At 40.8% G+C, this 24,104-nt stretch overlaps 4 protein-coding genes across 9 annotated transcripts; 3 read left to right on the top strand and 1 right to left on the bottom strand.

Annotated features, from left to right (window-relative positions):
* The first annotated feature begins 898 nt into the window (after positions 1 to 898).
* rnf11a (ring finger protein 11a) lies at positions 899 to 4,742 on the top strand. Its single transcript, XM_044029192.1, has 3 exons — positions 899 to 1,299; positions 2,079 to 2,251; positions 2,876 to 4,742. Exons 1-3 carry the CDS (start codon positions 1,201 to 1,203, stop codon positions 3,045 to 3,047), a joined length of 444 nt encoding a protein of 147 aa, XP_043885127.1. The 5' UTR covers positions 899 to 1,200; the 3' UTR covers positions 3,048 to 4,742.
* An 894-nt stretch (positions 4,743 to 5,636) lies between these two features.
* LOC122771563 (heme oxygenase-like) lies at positions 5,637 to 8,094 on the bottom strand. The gene is made up of 6 exons (XM_044029191.1): positions 7,841 to 8,094; positions 7,677 to 7,730; positions 7,196 to 7,307; positions 6,882 to 7,097; positions 6,513 to 6,785; positions 5,637 to 6,062 (listed from the first exon to the last, which is right to left on the bottom strand). The coding sequence occupies exons 2-6, from the start codon at positions 7,721 to 7,723 to the stop codon at positions 5,871 to 5,873; spliced, it is 840 nt and encodes a 279-aa protein (XP_043885126.1). The 5' UTR covers positions 7,724 to 7,730; positions 7,841 to 8,094; the 3' UTR covers positions 5,637 to 5,870.
* A 1,194-nt stretch (positions 8,095 to 9,288) lies between these two features.
* LOC122771460 lies at positions 9,289 to 22,905 on the top strand. Of its 5 annotated transcripts, XM_044029045.1 has the most exons (7): positions 9,289 to 9,407; positions 11,120 to 11,159; positions 11,654 to 11,772; positions 12,341 to 12,397; positions 12,484 to 12,810; positions 13,955 to 14,077; positions 14,173 to 15,310. In XM_044029045.1, exons 2-7 carry the CDS (start codon positions 11,144 to 11,146, stop codon positions 14,215 to 14,217), a joined length of 687 nt encoding a protein of 228 aa, XP_043884980.1. In that variant the 5' UTR covers positions 9,289 to 9,407; positions 11,120 to 11,143; the 3' UTR covers positions 14,218 to 15,310. The 5 variants fall into 5 exon arrangements, with proteins under 5 accessions (XP_043884980.1, XP_043884981.1, XP_043884979.1 ...); XM_044029046.1 differs by lacking the exons at positions 13,955 to 14,077; positions 14,173 to 15,310 and adding an exon at positions 22,892 to 22,905; XM_044029044.1 differs by having other exon boundaries at positions 11,660 to 11,772; positions 13,955 to 15,310.
* On the top strand, positions 15,349 to 21,771 carry LOC122771459. Of its 2 annotated transcripts, none has more exons than XM_044029041.1 (8): positions 15,349 to 15,695; positions 16,577 to 16,911; positions 17,229 to 17,339; positions 17,591 to 17,713; positions 18,046 to 18,415; positions 18,516 to 18,584; positions 18,789 to 19,618; positions 19,748 to 21,771. In XM_044029041.1, the coding sequence occupies exons 2-8, from the start codon at positions 16,579 to 16,581 to the stop codon at positions 21,290 to 21,292; spliced, it is 3,381 nt and encodes a 1,126-aa protein (XP_043884976.1). In that variant the 5' UTR covers positions 15,349 to 15,695; positions 16,577 to 16,578; the 3' UTR covers positions 21,293 to 21,771. The 2 variants fall into 2 exon arrangements, with proteins under 2 accessions (XP_043884976.1, XP_043884975.1); XM_044029040.1 differs by having other exon boundaries at positions 18,693 to 19,618.
* Positions 22,906 to 24,104: the final 1,199 nt, after the last annotated feature.

The raw sequence follows: 24,104 nt of genomic DNA, 5'->3' as shown, positions 1-24,104 counted from the left end.
TTATTAGTCGTAGTAGTAGCATTAGTAGTAGTAAGAAAAATGTAATTAAAATAGAGGCTACTCTTCTTGACACCCTACTCTTTTTCAAATAGTAATAGGTGTTTTAGTTTTCACAACCTTGACTGATGCTGATGGACAAAAATGGTAAATGTTGGACTATAGTTTATGTCCTACGTCACTGGTTCCCACAGTGAGTGCTACAGCCCTCTGGTGGGCTAACTAAGTACTGCAGCTGGGCTGTGAGCGATCATCTTCAAATAGTTGTACAATACTTGTGACTTTGAAACGTTGCTTTACAAATTGTTATATTAGTGTATAAGGATAATTAATGGAGGGCTTTGTTTTGTATGCTGGGGTCCCGAATTAATTCAAAATTGAATTTTCTGCCTGTTTTTAATATGCATGGAAATAGTTGATCCTATGTAAGAATTGGTGACATCTAACGGCAGATTCCAACGAATGGAGAAATTCTACAATTCTAAATCCAGAAACCTACGATGTCCTTCACATACCAGAAAGGTTGTCATTCTTCAATTGCAAGGTAAGCTTTCTCTTCTAAATTAAAAAAAAGAAAGAAAAAGAAGAAAGTATTCTCTGGTCGGTCTGTATGGAAGAGCATTAGAGCCTCATGTAAAAAATGTACGTAAAAAGCTCTGAAAGCAATTATTCACTCTTTTAAACGTGCTTAATGGCAGTGTATTTCATTATTAATTTATGGTTTTGAAATTCACAATGGACGCGACATTCCACATTGCGACACATTGTGGGAACGGATGTATCTCTCTAATAGACACCAATGACACCAAAAATGTGACCAAAAAAAATAACAAACTTCTCGATGGACTTTTTTCCCCGCTTTTACTTTGAAAGTCTGCGAATATGCAAGCTCACTGATGACACGTTTCCGGTTTTTATTTTGCTGTTTTTATTTCGTTTACGGTGGACTTGTTTGTCACCGGTTGTTTCACCAGTCGGTAAAGGAGGAGTGAGCGGCTCCGCTTCTCCTCTCAAACCTCCTCCTCCTCTTTCACCGTCCAGCTCCTCACGGAATGACAACAAACATTTAGCTAACTCTTAGCTAAACAAACGCTAACTGAAAGTGCTCCGACGGCAGCTAGGTAGCTTAGCTCCAGTTGACACATCCTTGAGTGTGTGCCAGCCTCAGAGAGAATTGAACCCTTTCATGGTGCTTTCACTTCGATGGGGAACTGTTTGTTTGCACAGGGTGCGGATGACCTGTCGCTGCTAAACGAGTCTGAGGGGGGCAGTCTGCCCGGAGAGCCTCCGCCGCCTTACCAGGTGAGCAGCCCGGGGCTCACCTCCACTACACTCCGGGGATTTCAGAGCAGGTCACCCCTGAAATACTCATCAGTCTTATACTTATAGATTTAATTAAATACACAGTAGACTGCAGGGCCGCACTGTCTTTATAAAGCAATACACTTGTGATGGATGAAGTTATGTTACAATACAAAATACACACAAGCTTAACATTTACACTCTGTCTTTCCAATGTGCATTTGTTGTCTGCTCTGCAGTGTGCTTGTTTATTTATTTATTTATTTATTTATTTATTTATTAAATAAACAGGTAGCCAAAAGAAAACTAAACTTTGTAAGAAATTGTTTAAAAAAAACCCACGGATTTTGTAGTAGCAGTAGTAAAAGAAAGTTTCTGAAACCAAAAGTGTGTAAGCTTTTATAAATACATCTGCCTGCATTGTACATTTTTAATACTCACTGCTATATTCTCTTTTATTTGGCACCAGAATTTCCTGAATGATAAATACAGTTGTGGAGGCCTAGCCATCTGTTAAAGGACTCCCCATTCTCACTCACTCAATATCTACCACTTTATCCTCCACCTGAGGGTTGCAGAGGCCTGGAGCCAAACCCAGGTGACATAGGGCAGAGGGCATGGGACATGCTGTATAGACAGGTCACTAGTCCATCACAGAAACTAACAACCATGTATTCTCACATTCACACAAGCCACTGCTCTGCCGTGTGACCCCACTGCCCATTCTTCTTTTGTGAAATCAACATGACACATGATGTCCGCTGTTCCTTTACTTCCAGGAGGACTCCCAACCAGTGCCGGTTTACCATCCCACCCCAGGTGAGAGTCGTCTAGCCAATCAGCTGACCGAGGAGGAGCAGGTACGCATTGCCCAGCGGATCGGTCTCATCCACCACCTGCCGAGAGGCGTCTTTGATTGTGGCTCTGATCCCTCTGACAAGAAAGTTAAAGAGTGAGAAAACCATCATGTTATTTTATTTTTTCCCTTATCCTTTATGCATTTTTTTTCTCTACTTGTGTTAAGGGCTGCAACTATTGATTATGTTCGTGATTAAGTAAGTACTTGTTTGGTCCATAAAACGTTGATCAGTGTTTACCAAATCTGGCAATGATGATGCTCTCGAATGTCTTGTTTTTTCCACAAAGCAAAATTATTCAGTTTGAATGATTTCTTTGTTATATGGAGTAAGGAAACCAGGAAGTATTCATATTTAAGTAGCTGAAAAACAATTGTTTTAATTATTGAAAAAAAAAAAACACTCAAACAGATTACAGAAATAGTCAACGATTAATTTAGTAATCGAATAATCATTCAATAATCCCTACTTTTTGTTGACATATATATATATATATATATATATAATGGAACACTATTTTCCAAAGTCATTTTTTTATTATAGGTTAAAACTAGGGAGCTGCTGAGATGATTGAAGTTGCTGCAGCTATACTGAATAAAACAAAGAAGAAAAAAAACCTGAAACAAAAACCAACCATTTTTGTTTGTGCATGTCTTGCATGTATCTCCATGGAAAATAAAATATTTGGCCTCTAAGAAATATGTGTTGCTCTCTCGCAGGTGTGTGATCTGCATGATGGATTTCGAGTATGGCGATCCCATTCGGTTCTTGCCCTGCCTTCACATCTACCACGTGGACTGCATTGACCCGTGGCTGATGCGGTCCTTCACCTGCCCCTCCTGCATGGAGCCGGTAGATGCAGCCCTGCTGTCCACTTATGAAACCAACTGAGCAGCCCCAGGTGGCTGCTCCTGCCTAAAAGTAAATGCACCTTTTATTTAGGCTTAAGTCCTAGCTGTACAGACAGGAAGCCAGGGTGATGCAGCATTATGCAGATGTTTGCAGGCTGTGTTAAGATGCTGTCAGCTGCTAAAAAAAACTGTACCCTACAGTCCACTGCTGAGGTCTAAATCTTTGCCTTTTAAAAGTAGCACATTGTGCCAAATCAAGCTAGATGAAGAATACGGAAACTCTACAAGTAGCAAAATATTACTTTCACTTCTTTGTATGACTGACATTTTAATTTGTAACGCAATGTCATTAACTTCCCTTTTCACAACGTATGGTGCCTTCAGACGAGACCCATGGGAAGTTTTTCAACAAAACATGGTTGATGTTTAAATGTTGTGAGAATACCATTCCTAGCCAACAGCGAAGCCAGCTCGCATGCAAATAACCTTAACATTATGCAGTGAATATAGATGGAAGGAAAATAGTAATTTGGGTACATTTCCGAGATCTATATGACTAAAAGTACAATATTATGACACAGGAGTGTTCATATTAACACAGGCTCATTTGAAGGCACCAATAATGTGCAATATTTTATATCAAATACAAAAATACAGAACATGTTTGTTTTGGTTTGGTCAACAGCATTTAGTGAATTGCAAGTGAAAACATGAAGTGAAGTTACGTGTTTTAAACATGAACAAATGGCCTTGAATGTCACAAAAATGCAGGCCTCTCTCTACTGAAATGCAATCTTCAAAACACAAAAAAAAGTTTTTTTCTTCACACAATCATTTATAAGAATACTTATTTGATCTAAACACATCTCAAGATTGATTCTATTTTGTTTGACAAGGCTTTCATGTTTGTACTGTAGTTTGTTTCCCTTTGATGCTGCTTTTTTTTAAATGTGAAACCTTGTTCTTTTTCTTCTGTTTTAAAAAAAAGAAACTGTGTGTCCTTTTCATAGTTTACTGTCAGTGATATTTTCAAAGACTATATGCTGTGTAGTCCCTCTTAAAGCACCTTGGGATAATCTGGCAATCTGTAGCATAGGTTTTCTAGATGCATGCGTGTGAGTCTGTGCGTGTGTGAGTGTGTGTTGAATTTAGACTGTGTCGTAGTGACCTCTTTCTAGTTTGTATCTGTTGGATTTAGTTTTTTTTGTTGATGGCCTTCTTACAGCAAGTAATGCATTTCCAGAGCTCCTGGGTCTGGTCACACAAAATTATTTTATCTTTTGGTATCAGGTGTTCATTCTCTGATACTGACTGCTTCAAGTAAAGCACAAACTAGTAAAATGGCGAGAGAAGCTACAGCTGTTGATAGGAATGTATCTTGAATGTAAAGCACTATTTCATCTTATACACTTCTGGACGGTATAAGCGACAATAAGATAATCTTTCTGATTTTCTCAGGCTGCTGTGCCTTTTAAAGGCAGAGGTAAGCCAATTCCAGTGAAGTACAATCATTTCCGACATGACTTTTGTTTTTCTTTTAGTTGTCCTCCGTGGGGGAGGCAAATACCAGCAATGTATGAATTTGTCAAACGAGCCTCTGGCTGCTGTTAACAATCATTTTGTGTTTTAATTTGTAATGTGTGTCACCTGTGCACAGGTTAAACAGAAAAAAAATCCAAATTGTTTTGTTTTTCTTAATTATATATTAAAGCTGAACAGGTCACTGTGGAGAAGACATGTGGTTTTCTTATTTGACTAAATCATAGTCCAAGATCTGTGTGTAGAATCTAGTGGAGTCCATCAACTTAAATTATGTTGCCATGTCTTTTTCAATTTATCAACAAAAATCCCTTAAAAAGGAGACTTTTTAAAAAAGATTTGAAGTTGAAAATAATTAGTTAACAAGGCTAATATGGTAAGTCTCTAACAGAAAAGGTCTCAGTAAAGTACTGATCACTAAAAAATGTTTCTCACTAAGACTCAGTTGTGGTACTGTGTGGAGATTATGCTATTGTTTATGCCTGAGCGTGTGTGTGTGTGTTTTTCCCACATTTTTCTAAGAAGAGTTTACCAGCAAATGTGTCATTTTACAATCCTCTGTTAAACTCTGTTAAAGGCCAGATGATCAGCAGACACATTGACACTAAAACGCCAGCTGTAGTGCCAAACGTAAACTTAATTCCAAAGCCACCCAAAGACATAGCTGTGGGCAGGTTCCAATGGACTTGACTCGTAGGTACTGTTTCAATAAAGGGTTTGCACATTTATTTTCACTTGCCGTATATCCAGGTTACATTTCTGTAACCTTTACTGATATCCAAGCCTCTGTCGGATCAACAGCGCATAGTTATATTCGCTCGATGTTCCAGGTTGTGAGTGACCATTTATAGATTCAACAGTAACGGACACGTCCACCGAGGCAAATTGCTAGATATTTTCTAGTATCATAGCTATCAAAGGTATCAAGGGTCACCTTTATCTAATAAAACGGAGGGTTTTGTGTTACATTTTAACAAGTAATCCTGCATTACTCTTTAACTACCTCTAAGCTAAATTAACTCTACTGGTGCCAACACCAGCCAACATAAGAAATAGCATGCATGAATGAAGGCTAACCCAAGAGTTATTATTTCATTTCAACAAAGTAGTTTATTAAAAAAATAATATCTTTATACATTCAAATCGACCTGTTGTGCATAATTGTACTGTGTGATAAGTACACACATTGTGGTTCTCTTTAAATTAAAACATTTCAGGTTTTTGTCATTTATAGACTTCAAATCCTACAAACTGACAGTAAAAAATATCTTAAAGTCTTCATAGCAGCAGAACAGTACACTCTTCAGATAGTTGTGTGTCGTTGCTACAACGTGTAGAATACCATCGTGAGAGTAGCCAGAGCCACCAACAGTCCCAGCACCATCATCAGCACCGGGGAGGAGGTGATGATAATGGTTTCAGAAGGCTGGAGTGTCTTCACTGGTTCAGAGTGCGTTGAACCGTTCTGCAGCTGAGTTTCTGTGACACTCAGCATCTTCTGTAAATCATCAAAGACCTGTAAAACAGAGGCAAGAATGCACGTCAGCTACTTGTGATGTCGTAAACAACTGCAAGTGAAAAGGTTCATGTGTTAGGTGAAGCTGGTGAAGTTGTGCTTTCGGGTTATTTAAGCATTTAGCAGACACTTTTATCCAAAGCGACTTAGAAAAGAGGAATAAGCTAGATAGAAGAAGTCTACTAGATAGGACCAGTGGACTGACAGAGGGTCAGAGTGCAGGAGTGGATCCAGAAGGTGAGGGGAGGGGGTAAGGTAAGTGTTTGGACAGAAGATGCTCTTGGAAGAGCTGGGTCTTCAAGAGCTTCTTGGTGTTCTGGTGTAGCACTCAGTAGGTCATTCCACTTAAAGAACGTAGTCGACGAGGGGTAACATAAGCCTTTATGAGAGCATTTAAGTAGGTTGGAGCAGACCCTATTATCTGTCTGCTAAACACTCATTGCTCCTCACCTGAATGTTGAACTCGAATGCTCTGACAGCCTCTTCCAGCACACCGTTCCTCTGCTCCTCCGTCAGATCCACGCTGTTCATCCTGCTGCGGTAGAGCTGCTTGAAGAGGTTGGGACTGGAGACTCCGGGGAAGCCAAAAAATGACAGACCCTCGTTGCTCTTGAGCCCAATGGACCTCTGCGTGATCCGACCCAGGATCTGCCCTCCAGACAGGTCGCCGAGGTAGCGGGTGTAAGCGTGAGCAACTAAAAATTCAGGGTTTTCTCGGCCAATCTGAAAAAAAGCAGGGATAGAATTGTTTTTTTAACATTTAAATCTGAAGTAAATAAATGGGTATATCAAAAATAATAGAAGGTAATAAATGAATACCTGTCGCAGTCTGTGACAGTATCTTTTAGTGGCCACAGGTACAGCGATCTTCTCTCTCCAGTCTTGGCCGTAGAAGAACTCCAGGTCTTTCTTGATGGAATCCAGCCTTGCCAGTTCAGTGGGGAAGTAAATGGGTGCAACACCAGGGTGGTCAGAGTTCCTGTCCAGCTCTTCCTCCAAGGCCTGGTAGATTTTGTACAGTGAACTCAGGAGGAGCTGAAGAGGAGGAGATGGAAGAGTGTCATTGGATCCTAATGTCCAATGGACTTTATGTTAAATGATTGAAGTATTTGAGCCGTGAAACTGTGTGTTACCTTATACTGTCTGAGGCTGACTTGTCCCCTCTGGAAGCTCAGCATCAGTTCTGTGTTTTCTGCCCTGACGTGACTGTCCTTAGTCACCTTTTTGATTTGCTCCGACAGATCTCTGCGAGGTGAAAGGAGTCACAGTGAGTTCAAAAGGCTCGATGTCTGACTACAGCAGAAATGCTTCGGGGCAAATTCAGGACTCAACACAGTTAGCACAATTGCACCTGTATGTTTTATCTAAAGTACGCAGCGTACCGCTGATAAACTTTAACAGGGTCAAGTACGAAGTCTCTCACTTGGATGTTGGAACACAGTTGATGAATATCAACAGATTATGATTTTTTTATATATATATATTATATCAATAAAATTAAATTCAGCTTTAGCACATAGGATTCTCAGACAATATCACGTACAATCCTCTTGCAAAATGAATGAGTGAGGGAAGAGAATTTACACATATAATAGATCAGTTTCTCTTTTCTACCTTTCTGTCACCTCTGCTGTTGTCTGAGTTTTCATCAGTGTCTCCATTGTAGCCCTGAAAAACACAAATAAAAAAAACATTATTATATACATAAAAAAAAAACATCAAAACAACACAGCGGTTGTTTAAAACAGCAGCTTTTTACTGTAAATGTTTAAACTCACCAGTTAGGATGGTGTCCTTTCAGATGTAGTGGTTTGGTCAATGTCCACAATGATCCTCTGTTGTCTCTGGATGCTCAGTACAGCTCGTGCTCTGTGTTCCTACACTTCTGTCCCGTTGCCTTTATCTCTTTTATACTGTCCTCGTCTGTCTCCTCCCTCCAGAGGCTGAATGAAAACAGGAACTCAAAACATTGACACAGAAACATTGAGCTAAACATGACCTGGCAACTTCAGCCAAAAGGAGTAGTAGGAGGGAACCAGGAGTTAACGTGACACCGCAACTCTGGCCACAGCTGGGAAAAACATGCCATAGGAGGGACTACAGGGCTAAGCATGAGTCAGGAAGTTTTAGTCCCGCCCAGAAAGTCCAGAGGGAGGAGGGCTTAACATGACAGTGCAGCTTTGGCATTCCAGACGTGAGGAAGTCCATGGACTCAAAACATGACATTGTGGTATTTTGTTGCTGTGCATGGAGGGAGGGAGGGAGGGAGGGAGTGTTGATACAGTGACTCATGGAGAGCAAAACATCATCAGATACTTGGCAAGAACATGAGATTAACTGATATGGGTTTAATGAATCATGAGAAAATAACAGATTAACAGCAACCGAGGGAGCACACACACATTGTGGGACTGTGTGTGTGTGCTCTGTTTGGACTGTGGGAGGAAAGCGGAGAAAACCCACGCACACACGAGGAGAACATGCAAACGGGCCCTTGTTTCAAACTGGGCTCGAACCCCGGTCTACGTGCAGCCGCCACGTATAATCATTATCATAAATAAACCTGAATACATGTTTTCTTCTCTTCGTCTTCTGGATGTGTTCTAATAAAGTGACTGAGAAATAATGATCCTGTACGGTCATTATAGCAGTGCTAATACAACAAATCCTAAGACTTTTGCACAGTATTGTAGGCCTGTCTCTGTGTATAATGTGTATAATGCAACTTTTACTTTTACTCCACTACATTTCCCCTTACAATTTTTGTGTTGTTACTACCAAATAAAATCAGGTGAAGAAGAGTTGGTTTGTATTTATATAAACCATTCACACGTCTTTTATACCCATTCACACGCTGCAACAAGGGAATATGAATGAAAATGTGTAAACCTGAAAATCTAACGAATGAGTGAAATATAAAGAAATAATTAATGAATTTGAATTATCCACCTATTGTAAGAAGAATTAAAACATATCTATATACGAAATTAAAAGATTGGCCAAATGATGTCATGTGTCTCTTTTATTGTGAGTGACTCGTCATATTTGGAAGTAAGAAAGAGAAATTATGATCCAAATATTTTATTTTATTTTTAATTATTTTAGTAAGAATCTAAGTAGAATTGATAACATTTTGAATTACCCTCCATACCAGATGGTGGCGGTAATGGGTCAAAGTGTTATGTGCCAACCGCCATGAAACATCATAGTAGAAGAAGAAGAACCGTCACGTCTGCTCAGGGCGAGTGAGAAAAGAGAACAGGTGTTTTTGCTGCGTTCACTCAGTCACACTCAGGTGTCAACCAAACTTACCTGTGGACGAAACAACTGTTGACACTTGTGAAGGTAATGACCATAACGCACATATTTAAACATGAAACACGAGGACTGTTTGACTCAGGTCGGTACAAAGTAAACACTTTGATCAGTGTCTGTGTCACGAGGTGCACTAACACCAACAGGTTTGAGTCTCTGACGCAGAAAAGTGCGCCAAAAGTAACGATGTTTTCATAAATGTATACATTAACTGGACATGAACCACAATCTTTAACGTCCTTCAATTACTGTCATGTAAAGGGCAATTGAAATTGACCTGCAATTACCACATTTGAGCACATTTATTAACTCATGATGTGTTACTTTGCTCACCACACTTTTTGGCCTCTGTCAACAACATACATTAAAATAATGTTACACACACACAACCTGAATTACAGCACACTTTCACAAGTTATACTGAAACTGTTTTTTTTCACTAAAATGTACCTGTTCATATTTATATTCGTATTGTTTGTGTAACACTTGGGTTAAATTAGTTTAGTTTTTAAAATATGCTACAGACATAAACTAACACATGAGATGTGAGAAATGTGTATTTTCTCATATCACATGACATATGAGAGCTGTCATTTTTTTATGTGATAAAAAATGTCATTCCATGCTGCACACTGTTATCTCATAAGCACATATTTAAGTAGTACCCCTTAGAATCCAGACGAGGGCGCACGTAAGGTTTCCTACCATGAGAACATGAGTGTCTGTCGTAAGCACAGTAGTAAAAAGCTTTGAATTTATTAAAACGAGTTATAAGTCCTTATAAATTTAACCATCAAAAATAGAACAATTGTCACAAACGCTGCCACTGTGTATCAAATAATCAGCGAGCAGCTGACGAGATGCATTTAAAGACCGTTGTAAATTTCATCACTCCTGTGGGATCCACAGCTGAAGAGCAGACACAAAAGACACATTCAAACACACATGTAGTCCACTAAATAAATGCTTACTGCTGCTGCCACCTTGTGATAATAGTCACATCACAAATTAGAGAGTCACTGGAGTAGAAAGATTTATTTGAAAAAAAAATGCTATCATTGACTTTAAGAACTTTTCATAATCAAGCAACTATTCGATTACTCCTGCCTGTCTATTTATTATTTTAATTATGCATTTTTGTTCTCAGTAACTTGATAAATGTTGGTAATATTCATTAATATTGTATTTATTTGTCTTGTTGATGACCTGTTTCATGTATTTAATATTTAGTTTATATGTTTTCTTTTATTGAAAGACCATTAGTGTTATTCAATGACTGGTAACTGAAGTTAAGAAAATTGTTGCTATTTTTTTGTTGGTATTGGACTCACAAGAGGGCCCATAGCAGTTGAAAGATAAATAAAAACAAGTGATTGATATAATACACAACATGATTATTTGTTATCATTGAACGGTTATATTTTATCCGATGGATTGGCATTAATTATTGGCCATTGTTTGCTCAGATTTCTGAAAATGGCTTCGGCAGCAATAGAAAAACCCACTTAATCCACTTAAGTGGGTGCTGTAGGTAGGTGCGCCTGAGTTTCTCCAGTGTTGGGTGAAGGGGTTGTGAAACGGGATTGTCCGCAGTTTGGTCAGCGTTCTCTGTCCTCAGCCACTTCCTCCTAAGACCCATCCATTTATGTCCTTAGTTTTGATGCATGCTTCCGGGCACACAACAGCAGCACACACTGATTAAACATACACTAAATGTCATGGGTTTTTATTTAACCTTTCAGGAACCAGAAAACTCACTCAGCAAGATGACACAGCACTCTGGTAAGACCTAACACAGCGTGCAGACGCGCAGACGTTTGCACAGTAATTATGAAATATAGCAGCGTTATCATGTGACTACAGTGTGTAAGGTTGCAGAAAAGGAACATTGCCTAAGATAAGAGAGCTTAATGGTAAACCGATCTGTAATCAGATATGGAGATATGGCACTTTATAGATAAGAATCTTTTTTTCACACATTTGTAGTTTTATAACTAGTTAGGAATGTCAGGTTTTGCTAATTTTGTGAGTTATATGATTTATCTTATTTGAATGAACTCTTTAAATTATAATATGAAGACAGGTTAATCGGGCAGTAGATGTTTGCAGTAGATCAAGTGATGCAATTTATGATGTAGTATATTTTGATATTCTGTATTTTAAGTTTTGATACTGAATGTGCTGCTACTTTTCTTATGTCTTATTTTTAAAGAGACATTTCTGCTTCAATAAAGGTCAAGATAATAATAATAATCGTCTAATTGTAATCATTGAAGGTGCAGGTAGCAGAGGAACTCCGCATGGACTTTACAGAGCAGATTTACTGTGTGCCTCTCCAGTTTATGTGCGTCACAACAGATGGAGAGAGAAAGGAGGAGGAGGAGGAGGAGGTGAGGTGAGTGAACTCATGAGATGTGAGAACATGGGATGCATGGGCTGAGATTAACGCACTAAGTTAACTCAAGTTTGTTTACTTCTGGTGTGTGCTGACCTCTTGACATGAAAGCTGGGAATTATCTGCAGTCTTAAGATGGAGAGAGGTGAGGGATTGTTGGGCGGAAGGTTTCATTTTAAGAAGCTGAGCAACCGAACCATCGATAAAACAAAAGTTGTGTGCAATATCACAATTACCTGCGTGTCACAGCGCAATTTAGGCCTGAGTTTATAGGCCTGAATGTCTTTGAAATCACATAGTTCTCTGTGTACTTCTGTGTTCAAAAAGAAAGATACAATTAAACAATGGTGTCTGAAATCCACACTGTCTGATTACTCATTTTAATCGCAATTAATCTAGACTAACAAACTTCAAATTTGTTTTTTTTTAAACTAACAGCCCTACTGTTTTCAGAATGTTAAATAATCATAGAACAACTCTGATTCTTGAACCAAACTGATTTCACTGCCTGTGATTTCACTGCTCCTGTTTTTCCGGCCGTCTGACCAACATACACATTCTCTCTCAGGGTAACCAAGACAACTTGTTGCATTCTCGCTACACAGTGAGAGCCGGCACTGATCAGGTAATTGAATTACAGGGATATATACTGTATACATTTTAACTTCATCATGCTCGTCATACTCATCCCTCCTTTTGTGTTTGTCCCAGGCAAATCCAAGCTCCATGTTGGAGGATCTGGTTTATCTCAATGACCTGCACGGCATAATGATAATCAACTCCACTGGTCCCAGACCTCTGGTCTCTCCTGACACTCCACTAAAACACAGGCCTTGTCCACTCATACCTGTGCCTGGACCCATGACTGTCCCCTGTAGTCCCATTTGCTCCATGTGCTGCCCTACAGATACAGACTGGGTCACACTCAGAGCCACACCGGAGAGTCCTGGTGATCAGGATCCTGTCAGTGCAGCAGCTCACTTACACCTTCTCGGCGAGTCCCTGTTCCTGATTGGTCACCATCTTCAGGAAACTGATGTAAGTTTCTTTCAAACATGAGAATATTCTCAACACAGGGCTCCATTTGTATGTAATACTGCTTTGTGATGCTTTATTTGATATAGTGACTTTGATAAAAGGACTGTAGCTTCATAAAGGGATAGACATACTGGAAATTAGGGCTGCAACTAAAGATTATTTGCTTTAGCTTTAGCGTTTGTGAAGACTTGTTTGCTCCGTAATATGTCACAAAATGTTGATCTATATTTCCCAAACTTGGAAATGATGATAATCTTGAAAGTCCTATTTTGTCCACAATCCAAAATTATCCAGTTTTAATGATTTCTTTGGCAAATGGAGCAAAGAAGCCAGAAAATATTCACTTTTAATATTTCGCATATCAAAAAGCTTGTTTTAGTTGAAAAAACAGTCAAACGGATTAATCGAATATCAAAATAGTTGATGATTAATAATCAATTCATCGTTGCAGGAGTGAACAAATAGAGGTTAGAGAATTCATCCCATTTAATACGATCCCAACTAACTCTGAGCGAAGTGGGGCTGAAAAAATGTTTATTGTAACATCAAACTGAGTTTTATTATTTTTATTATTTTATTATTTGATCACCCCAAAAGTTTTTATTATTTGTTTTTTCCTGGAAAATGGGTTTAAATTCGACTGGGTATTACACAACACTACCAAATTACACAGGTGAGGGGCTTTGTAACAAGAAGTGCAGTTTTGCAATTACAGTATGAAGCAGCTGAAGAAATAATCACATGACTTTACAGCAGCAGTTGCTCAAAAAAGTTACGGATTAGGAGGAAAAGAGGAGAAATTAATATACGTACCGTGTATAAAAATCTTACGTTTTCAAAGCGTCATTTGACCTAATCTTGAAAATTAACTAATTCATACAAAATGTTACTGAGAAAAAATACAATACTGAAATTCAGTCAACCGAAACTTTAAAATGTGTTCTTTCATTCTTCTGACCAAAGACTAACAGATTACAGGATCAAGGGTGGAATATTTCATTCATAATCTGCCCTATACAAATACGGGCTGAATAAATATTTGGCCTCTCTGTGTGTGTGTGTGTGTGTGTGTGTGTGTGTGTGTGTGTGTGTGTGTGTGTGTGTGTGTGTGTGTGTGTGTGTGTGTGTGTGTGTGCGCGCGCAGAAAAAGGTGTGCACGTCCAGTAGCTTGTCTCTGCTCTTGGACTCTCTGCTCTGTGCTCTGGCCCCTGTTTTCTGCCTCACTGCACAGATACCAGAGCTCAGGGGCTGCACACGACACACCCTGGTGAGAGACACTGGCTTTTGCTCACAGATGCCACATGTTGTCCACATAAGTCACAATTTTCTTCCATTTTGTTTTTATTATTTCACTTATTAAAGGCCTCTACTTTGGAAAACATTGCCTATGTGATGCCTGGGCTGTGAGGGATGATGAAGATTTTGGATAGTTTACGAAGACAAAAAGAATACTGAAATTATAACTCTTGTTTTTTTTTATGTTGCTGTTAATTCTAGGTATACCTGAATGCGTCAGTTTATGATTTTTGTATTGGTTAATTAAAAGTTTGAATATTGGCACAGGTTTCTTGTGTCTAGTTTTGGTGGCGGTGCTTCAATACTAAACTTTCTCCGAGGTTTTCTACTCGAAAATAACGTTATCTTCCACCATGATACTGCACCTAATGTTGCGACATGTACATCGGAACGCCAAGTTGGAACTGGGAGTGACCTTACCTGTGAGTCCACAGAGAAATCGGAAAAACAAGCAACATGTCCACAGATAAAAATTGAACACTACTATGTGTACGACTGATTCACTGTGACACAAATGAGACAGAATTTTAAGTACAGTGGCAGCCATCATGGAACCCTGTGTCCCGGTGACGGTGCTTCGACGCACCTTAAACATGAGACATTTCTTGATGCAGGGGCAACAAAATAGTTCATAAAAATGTTTGATCAATTCATTAATAAGATCCTTCAGTTTTCCCCAGAGCAAACATGTGTGATTTGACATTTTCAAACGCAAATTTTCAGGGTTTTTTTTGTTTTGGAGATTAAAGCTGTTGTGAACTACAAATATTTGTGCTTCCAAAATTGCAGCATAAACTTCACTAATGTCAGCTTGAGTATATGCTGAATAATATGGGTTCTATACTGTTATTCACTATAAATCATTGTCACTTTATTAATTATTTTCCTATATATTTATTATGTTGCTCCTTTCATTCAAATATTCATGATTTGAGTGAAGGGAGCTTTTTACATCTCTTTACAATCTTTACAATCTGGGAGTCCCAGATTTTAAAGATTGTAAGCTTTGGAATATTTGGAAAAACAGAAACTTCAGAGAATAATATTTCAAACCCACAACAGCTTTAGACAAAGTTCTATTTACAGTGTAAACTTCAGCTTAGACTGGTGGAAAATATTTACTCAAGCACTCTACTTGAGTACAAATTTCAATATCATACCTGTGCTTGGACTAAATATTTGCATTTAATGCTTCTTTATACTTTATTTATTATTTATATATTATTTACTTTTGAGTTTTGATGCGCCATAGGTGTGGTAAATAAACGTAAGACTCAGAGATTCGCATGTGCTGTGGGATACACCTCATCCACCCCATCTAGGAATGCCTAGCAGCCTAAAAACAAAGAAACTAGTTGTGCATGAAGAAAACACAGTCATGAGTATGTGTGTGTGTGCGTGCGTGTGCGTGCATGTGTTTAAAATTGGGAGTGGCCAGACAGGTCGTTCCATGAGACTGCAAACCTCACCTGCACTCACAATTTTTTAGCAGTCACCATGTACTGAAGGTGTCTGTGTGTGAGAGACGCGATTTAGTGACAGCCAAACAACAAACAGAAGAAACATAAACACAGACTTCACACAACTGGGTGAGTACATTTTCTCTGCTTATGTGTAAGTAAGTAGGTGTTTTATGTGGCATCTGATTAGTTTTCTGTGTTTAACCATATAGTGTTTATATCCTCACACATTTTCTTCATTTTGTCATATGAATTCCCACATAAACGGCATGTGTACTGTTGTGTATTTGTACCATCTGGGCATAGTTGGGATAGAAATAGTTATCAGTGTTAGCACTAAAATGGCTACTTTTAGTATCGGGGTTAAAATGCAGTCTGTATTTCCTTGTTCTATCACGCTGAGCTTCCAACAGGACTTAATTGTGTGCGCACTTTCTATATAGTTGTGGTTTGTACATGTTTGTGTATCACTCTGAAGATAAAAAAAAGGTCAAGGTAGAATGTAGTTAGACTGGACTGACAAGGTGTGGCTGGGATGCAGTGAGTAATGCAAGAAGAGTTTCTGAGGGTAATGAAAGTTTTACTTGGTGGGTGGGTGAGTGAGTGAGTGAGTGAGTGCACAGGCATTTTCAATTGTTCACCTTATGCTCAACACGTTGGAGGATATAGTAGAAAAATAGTATGAAACTGAAATACTGTTTGATCATGTGATTCTCTGGCATGTCTGACACACTTATGATGAGAAGAAGGCAAGCATTCATAATCAAGTCAAGCATCCACATGCTTATTTCCATATATTCCACTATATTAGATGGATAAACCCTACTCAGCCTGTCCAGTTCTTAGGTTTTCCACTGATATTTGTGTGTACCTTCAGTATCTTAATGGACAGACTGCAGGATAAATGCGTGTATTACTTGCTTTTGGTCATTTTGAGTAGGTTTCTACCAAATGGGATGCAAAAACTGGAACACGTGTTGGACCTTGCAATGATTTCTGTCTCTTTTCAGGGATGAGTGAACGTTTCAGAGGTGGCCTCCCGGGGTCCTCAAGCCCAGGGCTGAGGCTTATTCTCTTGGGGAACCTGGGATGTGGAAAGACTTCATCAACAGACACCATCCTGGGCCAACTGTCCCCCATCTCACCCACTGCCTCCAGGAGCTGCCAGCTGCGGCAGGGCATCACCGAGGGCAGGGACGTGACTCTGGTGGAGGCGCCGAGATGGTACTGGAACGGCGGCAAGATGGAGAAAAGTGTCCGGGAGGAGACGGAGCGAGCAATGACTCTGGTAGCTCCAGGTCCACATGCCATTTTGCTGCTGGTGCCAGTTAGCCAGTTCACGGAGGTGAGTCTGCTGCATTTGTCAAGCTTGAGTTGGTTTTGCAGCAGTTGAGTTTTGTTTTGTTTATATTGTTCTTCAGATGAAATGAAGGTCCAGTGTGTAACATTTAGGAGAACAATTAAATACACTACCCATGAGTATGTTTGTAAAAGTGTATAATTGCTCTCTGGTATGTGGAGGCCTCTATAATTATCTGACATTCCCTTTAGATGTGATTAATTCCTCTATTAATTAAGTCAATGTCAACACTAGGCAGAAGAAAAATTATTGAAGTGTACAGACTTTGTAATGTTCTCATGTTCTTTCTCTGGTGTTCACAGATGGAAGGTCGTGTACCTGCAGAGCTGGAGGAGGTGTTCGGGGCGGAGTCACTGGATCACACCCTGGTCCTCCTGACATGTGGAGACTACTTGATGGGAAGAACAGTGGAGGTATTACACCTGTTCACCTGGAGTGACCTTTATTCTACTATATTTAGACGTTATATAATGCACAATTATGCCACATGGAAGTAGTACCTTTGTGTAAATCACTATAAGAACTACAAGATAAGAAGCGTTGCAATATTTGCAACTCTTCCCTTTCAGACATCTTGCAGTATTGCCTTAGTGTTTATTTCCACCCACCGGCTGCTGGTTCAGAGGAAAGTTGAAATTCTCACTGACCAAATTGTTTTCCGCAGGAATACCTGCAGACTGAACACCCAGGCCTGCGGCAGATAATTGGGCGATGTGGGGGGAGGTACCATGTCATCAACAATCGCCAACGACAGGACAGGGAACAGGTGCATGCACTGCTGGAGAAGGTATGACCAAACTAGAACATAGTATCATCCATGCAAAGCCATGCAGAAGTAAAAGGAATGTTATCAAAAGTCATCTGTCAATTTTATTAATTTTAGTAAATGAGTAGCTGGAAATTGTGAGGTTTTTGTCACTCTTTTCCTTTGTATTCTACAGGTTTTGCAGTTGTTTGTTCTTGTGATTAATGTCTGAACACACTGTTCTCGTAGCCCTGCTTCACACCCATGTTCACACCCAGGTGTGGTTAGGGCTGGTTTGGCTGATAGTGATCAGGTTGATAACACTGTCACTTTGACTCGAAAATGAATTTCACAATGTGATTTTTATGGAACAGGTAGACAACATGGTGCAACAAAATGGGGTATACCACATGAAGACAACCCAGGAGCGAGAATTGGATAAACAAGTGAGCGAGAGACGACAAGAAATTATGGGAAGTTACAGGTCTCAAAGGGAAGAGATGAGAGATGTCACATCGAGGCGCATCGTGACCACAGAAACGCAGAGGAGCATCGTTAGTGGAGACGAGGGTGGCAGCACCTCAGTGAGAAGACGACAAGAAATATATGACCGGGAGGGGGGAGTGAGTGTGACACAAGCGGCGAATGGTCTTCATTCAGGTCCATCACCAGAGCGACAGTCATACTCTGAGCTGTATGATGACAGGCAGGTGAATAGGACGCCCAGTTTCAGACTGAATGCAGGTAAATGTTGCTTCTTATTTTGTTGTTATATATCACACACAATATTCAATAAAGGAGATAAACATGAGCAGGGGTTACATTCATTGTGCTTCCTTCTTAGATGGAGCTATACTCTCGCAAATGTCTGACGTTGCATCATCTCCAACATCTACTAAGAGGGTTACTACTTGTAAGTTGCAGAGCTTCACTGTGTCATTTTATGTGACTTTTGTTTATGTATATATATATATAGATATACATACATACATATACTATAAGCTCTTGGTTTTACATTTAGTTCATCACAGAATCAACAGCTTTGAGGGGAGATCTCCTGAGGCCTCTCCTACTTCTCCTCACTTACCTGTATTCTCATACCCCTCCTCATCACCAGCTTTTACTCCCACCTCTTCATCCTCATTCCGCTCATCCTACTCAACCTCTAAATCAACCTTTGCTGAAACCTCACCCTCCTCACCCACCTCAACCTCCTCATACCCCTCATCCTACTCAACCTCTTCATCAGCCTTTGCTGCAACCTCACCCTCCTCACCCTCCTCATTCCCCTCATCCTACTCAACCTCTAAATCAACCTTTGCTGAAACCTCACCCTACTCACCCACTTCAACCTCCTCATACCCCTCATCCTACTCAACCTCTTCATCAGCCTTTGCTGCAACCTCACCCTCCTCACCCTCCTCATTCCCCTCATCCTACTCAACCTCTAAATCAACCTTTGCTGAAACCTCACCCTCCTCACCCACCTCAACCTCCTCATACCCCTCAGCCTATTCAACCTCTAAATCAACCTTTTCTGCAACCTCAACCTCCTCACCCTCCTCATTCCCCTCATCATATTCAACCTCTAAATCAACCTTTTCTGCAAACTCTTCATCCTCATTTCCCTCATCCAACTCAACCTCTTCATCAGCCTTTTCTGCAACCTCACCCTCGTCAACCTCCTCATTCCCCTCATCCTATTCAACCTCTTCATCAACCTTTGCTTCTGCTTCACCCACTTTGTCTTCCTCATTCCCCTCCTCCCCTTCACTGTGGTCATCCTCTCCGGAGCTGCGCCTGGTGCTTCTCGGTCGATCTGGAGCAGGGAAGAGTGCGGCTGGCAACGCGATCCTGGGGCGGGAAGAGTTCAAGTCGCACCCGGACAGTCTCACAGCCATCACTCAGGAGTGTCAAAAAAAGAAAGCACTGGTTGAAGGAAGAAAGGTAAGTACTTGCATGGTTTCACCTTTTTGCCATATAACCAGAAATTGAATTATAAACTGTAGAATTTGTAAGTGATTTGTTGGGTGTGGGTGTTTCATTGCCATGTGTTGTCTTCTCTCTCACCTGCAGGTGGCAGTGGTGGATACTCCAGACTGGTTCAATTCAGAGCTTACTCCAGATGAAGTGCGTGCTCAGATCTCCTCCTGTGTTGCTTTGTCCAGTCCTGGTCCCCATGCCTTCCTCCTCTGCGTCCCTTTGGATCAGCCTGCAAAGACCGAGATCCAGGCACTCAGAGCTATTGAAACAGTGTTTGGCCCTGCAGCAGTCCAGAATTACACTCTGGTTCTGTTTACTTACGCAGACAAACTGAGGGAGACTGGAAAGGCAGGAAACAACAGCGTGGAGGCCTACATTGCCAACCAGCGGGGGGATTTTTTGAGCCTTGTGGAGAAATGCCGGGACAGGTTTCATGTGATGGAGAATGAGAGGGGGAATGTGGCAGAGCTGCTCGACAAGGTGGAGCAGACTGTGGTGGAAGCCGGAGGACAATGCTACTCTTCTCCTGCTTTTCAGGAGGCAGAGGACAGAGTGAGGCAGAAGCAGTTCGAGATAGCAAGGGAGAAAAAAGGCAAAAAGCCAGAGGTAGGAAAAGTAGAAGACGTTGTTCAGCTGAGCTCTGAGAGGCGGGTTCTCTATCCTTACATGCAGACTGTAGCTGAAGCAGAAGAGGAAGTGAGAGAGGATGAGATTGAGAAAACAAGGGATGAGGCAGAGATGAGGGTAAGCACCATGGACATCCAAAGTCTGCCTCCTATTACACTTTCAAGCATATCTCCTTCACTCTTTAATACCTTGAGGGAGAAAATACCCAAACTTATGGCGGATGGTTCTTTTTGGGTTGGTGAGAGAGCAAAGAAGGTGAAAGGTAGTCCAGTGTGGGGAAATGTTGGCAGCGGAGCACAAAATATCCAGAAGATGGTGGTTGATAGTTCAATGTGGGAAAAGGTGGGAGCAAGTGCCAGACATGCATCCAAACTAGTCGGAGACAGAGTTCCCAAGGTGGTGGTGGATAGTTCTGCATGGGTGGGATCTGGAGCAAAAGCAGCAGCAGCAAATCCCATGTGGGAAAAAGTTGGTTCCGGGGCCAAACTGATGGCTGACAGATCTGTGCGTGTAGGAGCTGGGATTGGAAGCGGGGCAAAGAATGTGGCCCAAAGTCCAATGTGGGGAAAAGTAGGATCGGGGGCTAAGACTGGAGCCAAACTGATGGCTGACGGTTCTGTGAGAGTTGGAGCCGGACTTGGTGCCGGCGCAAAGAAGGTGGCACAGAGTCCGGTGTGGGGGAAGATGGGCTCTGGGGCCAAAGCCGGAGCCAAAATGGTGGCTGAGAGCCCAGTGTGGGAGAAAATGTGGAACACTGCTAAAAAGGTGCCCAAGGTGGTCATCGCGGGTGCATTGCTGGGTCTGGTGCTCGGTGTGTTTTTGGGTGGAGTCATCGGTGGAGCTGTCGGTGCAGCTGCTGGGTCTGCGGCTACTGAAGTGGGAAGACGAAAACTCGCAAACAGAAACACGTCAGATAAGACGATTGAAGCTGCAAAAAACCTGGAGAGAAAAGTGAACGACAGCATGGACTCACTGGTAAAACAAGGAGGGAAGGTTTTGAAAACTGAATGAAGGGTGTTTATAAAGTGCTTAGTAAATGTCAAAGCACCTTTTTTGTTTGAATTAGGATCACCACATTCTATGAGTCAAGAACTGTTTCTGTTGGCCTTTCTATGTGTGTGTTGCTTCTTATAAATACAGTTTATGTAAGTGATAATGTATACGATACTTTATAAACAACTTCAATCTGCAAAGTAAACTTGGCACATTACAAAGTTCTAATGTATATTATGCACTGAGCAAAAGTTGCATCAAATTCACCAGGAAAATAATTATGCCGTTGTGTAATAATAATAATTATTACTATTGCCAAATCTTTATCAGCTATGTATTTATTCATGTTAAATACACACAATGTATACACTAGAGTCAAGTAAATTAAAATGTCATTTCTGTAAGTTATGTTAAATATACTTTATTATGCAGTACACTGGTGCATTCTCCTAACACTAAATTTTCCCTTCTAAATTAAACAAAAACTTTGATTCTAATCTAAATGCTTTTGTGTCTGCTTTGAGTGGCATCACAATTTAACTCAAAGGTTTAAACACACAGTTCTGTTTTCTGAATACACCTTTAATACACCTTTCCTTTTCAAACTGTTAGATCCTTCATGCAAAACCGGTCCTAATAAAACACACGTCTGTACACGACTGGTGACGTATGTCTTTCTGCATGTGGGTGTAACCATGATGGTGAGAGGGGCACAGCAGGGGGTTGGGGGGAAAAAGTAGGTGGAGGCCAGGCCACTATCTCTTAAGTCCCAGCGTGCGATGCTGTCTGTACACATAACACCCAAATAGTGTGAGCCAATCTCAAGTTTATATTCACAATTAACAAATGGCTCTACCTGGTTAATGTAAGTCAGAGCACAGGGAGCCAAATGGAACTTGGCTATCATCCAAACAAACATCCATCCGTTTTCTACCGCTTTATTCTCCACAGGAGGATTGTGTGCTAATCCCAGCTGACATGGGCGAAAGGCCGGGTACACCTTGGAGGTCGCCAGTCCATCACAGGGACACGTAGAGACAAACATCCATTCACTCTCACACCTACGGTCAGTTGAGAGTGTCCACTTGGCCATCGTTACTTTCATTATTTACACTTTTGTTCTCATCCTGAAGGAAAAGCTTAACTTTCACATCAGACTTAAAGGTGGATGATCACATGAATTATGGGTGAGTCTGAAGACGTGAGCGGAACGTATAAGAAATATAAAAAGTGGCATGGCGTTGCAAAGACGATGGAAATTAGCAAAGAAAAGGAAAACACTGGTTTTGCAAACTTACATACTGGCTCAGTGCCATTTCTAACTGGGACACATGAATTGTTGATAATGATAATGATAATTCAAAATATCTGCTGATCAAAGGCCTGGTCAAGACCTTACAAATATTAATTTTATATAATGTTTAGTAGCTGGAAAAGATGAGTCCTGTGTGAAGGAATCAGGTCATTAACAGCTACAGGAAATGTACATTCAAGTTTGTGCTAGTTTTATTTCCTTGACATCATTATTGTAAAAGTATAGGCTACAGCAGAAGTGTCAGGTCCAGTATTTTGAAGTTGGCAAATGAATGTTGTTCTCTGCTCTTGTTTTCCTTCCAGTGAGGATGATCCTGCCCATAACGTGCTTATTTGTCAGCTACAAATACAGCTATGTGCCTACACGCTTCCTCACTGGCAAAAAGGTAAGGCAAGTGAATCAAAACACCATCTGGAACAGTAACACGTTTGAAAGCCAAAAGTAAACTGGCTAATGAAGTGTTACCGTAGTCCATGCTCGCACAATACACAATACGATGTAATGGTAAGTTTCTTGTGTCGTGTGAGAGCACAGATACTTACAGAACAGCATTTAACTACAACAGAAAAAGCCTTAATCTAAGTTTTTAGTCCTTTTACCACATATAAATGTTACGTTTTGGGGCTACGGCTCCATATGTCTCCATTTACTCTGCATTATGTCATGAGTTCCTCTGCTCAACCCCCGAGATTGTGTGCGTGGTAGTTCACTGACTGAAGATATTCACCTAAATGGAATGCAGCCATTTCATGGCCACACCTGTGCTGTCCTGCTGTGGCAAACCAAATGGCAGCTGTTAAAACAATAAGACAGCAGAAATCATCACATAACAGACTTGTGTTGTTGTTGGGCAAGTATGGGCAAAAAAACGTCTGGATCCCTACTGTGGTGAAACAGGGAGGGGACAGGCCGGCGTGGCACGGATCAGGCAAACGCAGCAGTCCCAGGCTTGTGAAAGTAGCTCTTCCTGTTGTGTGGTCCTGAAACAGGGTGTATAGGGGTTCCCAGAGCGTCCCGGTTGCTGTTTTCTCTTTCTGTTTTTCCCCCCTCCTACTCCCGTCTTCCACGCAGCGGTTGCCACCCCACATGTCCAAAAACCATAAAACACACACACACACACACCCCTCCACACCTCCTCCAGGAAACACGTTGGCCGTCAATGAGACAGCACCAACTGTAGTCGTTTCCTGGCCACTCAACAGAGTCAGACATGCAGGCAAAGAGACACCAGCGCCTTTTCAAAGCTGCAGTTTATGCCCCCACACACACACACACACACTTTTCTCTTATACAATCCCTCACCATGTCATACCTCCATCTCTAACCGCATCCCACATCCACCCTGACCTTCCTCACACAAAACCACATACAAGTGTTGCTGTTGCATCAGTGTTGTTTTCACCTATTGCTTGAAATTGTAATTTTTATCCAGCTTTAGGGATCAAATCACACATTGTTGTTTAACTGTCATTGGTTACGGCTATTATCAATCTGTCATTTTAGTGGAAAACACAC

Source organism: Solea senegalensis, linkage group LG6 (assembly GCF_019176455.1).
Source record: "Solea senegalensis isolate Sse05_10M linkage group LG6, IFAPA_SoseM_1, whole genome shotgun sequence".
Taxonomy (NCBI): domain Eukaryota; kingdom Metazoa; phylum Chordata; class Actinopteri; order Pleuronectiformes; family Soleidae; genus Solea; species Solea senegalensis.
This window is presented reverse-complemented; position numbering and strand designations above follow the sequence as displayed.

Bases quoted from the DNA above. Each gene is read 5' to 3' on its own strand.
- LOC122771563 (XM_044029191.1), bottom strand. From the start codon at position 7,723: ATGGAGACACTGATGAAAACTCAGACAACAGCAGAGGTGACAGAAAG. The intron at 7,308-7,676 runs GTAGAAAAGAGA...TTCACCTCGCAG, and splicing joins ACAGCAGAGGTGACAGAAAG to AGATCTGTCGGAGCAAATCA. The intron at 7,098-7,195 runs GTAACACACAGT...CCTCCTCTTCAG, and splicing joins TCAGCCTCAGACAGTATAAG to CTCCTCCTGAGTTCACTGTA.
- rnf11a (XM_044029192.1), top strand. From the start codon at position 1,201: ATGGGGAACTGTTTGTTTGCACAGGGTGCGGATGACCTGTCGCTGCTA. The intron at 1,300-2,078 runs GTGAGCAGCCCG...CTTTACTTCCAG, and splicing joins AGCCTCCGCCGCCTTACCAG to GAGGACTCCCAACCAGTGCC. The intron at 2,252-2,875 runs GTGAGAAAACCA...GCTCTCTCGCAG, and splicing joins TCTGACAAGAAAGTTAAAGA to GTGTGTGATCTGCATGATGG.
- LOC122771459 (XM_044029040.1), top strand. From the start codon at position 16,579: ATGAGTGAACGTTTCAGAGGTGGCCTCCCGGGGTCCTCAAGCCCAGGG. The intron at 17,340-17,590 runs GTATTACACCTG...TGTTTTCCGCAG, and splicing joins TGATGGGAAGAACAGTGGAG to GAATACCTGCAGACTGAACA. The intron at 17,714-18,045 runs GTATGACCAAAC...TTTATGGAACAG, and splicing joins TGCATGCACTGCTGGAGAAG to GTAGACAACATGGTGCAACA.
- LOC122771460 (XM_044029042.1), top strand. The intron at 12,398-12,483 runs GTAATTGAATTA...TGTTTGTCCCAG, and splicing joins TGAGAGCCGGCACTGATCAG to GCAAATCCAAGCTCCATGTT. The intron at 12,811-13,954 runs GTAAGTTTCTTT...GTGCGCGCGCAG, and splicing joins ACCATCTTCAGGAAACTGAT to AAAAAGGTGTGCACGTCCAG.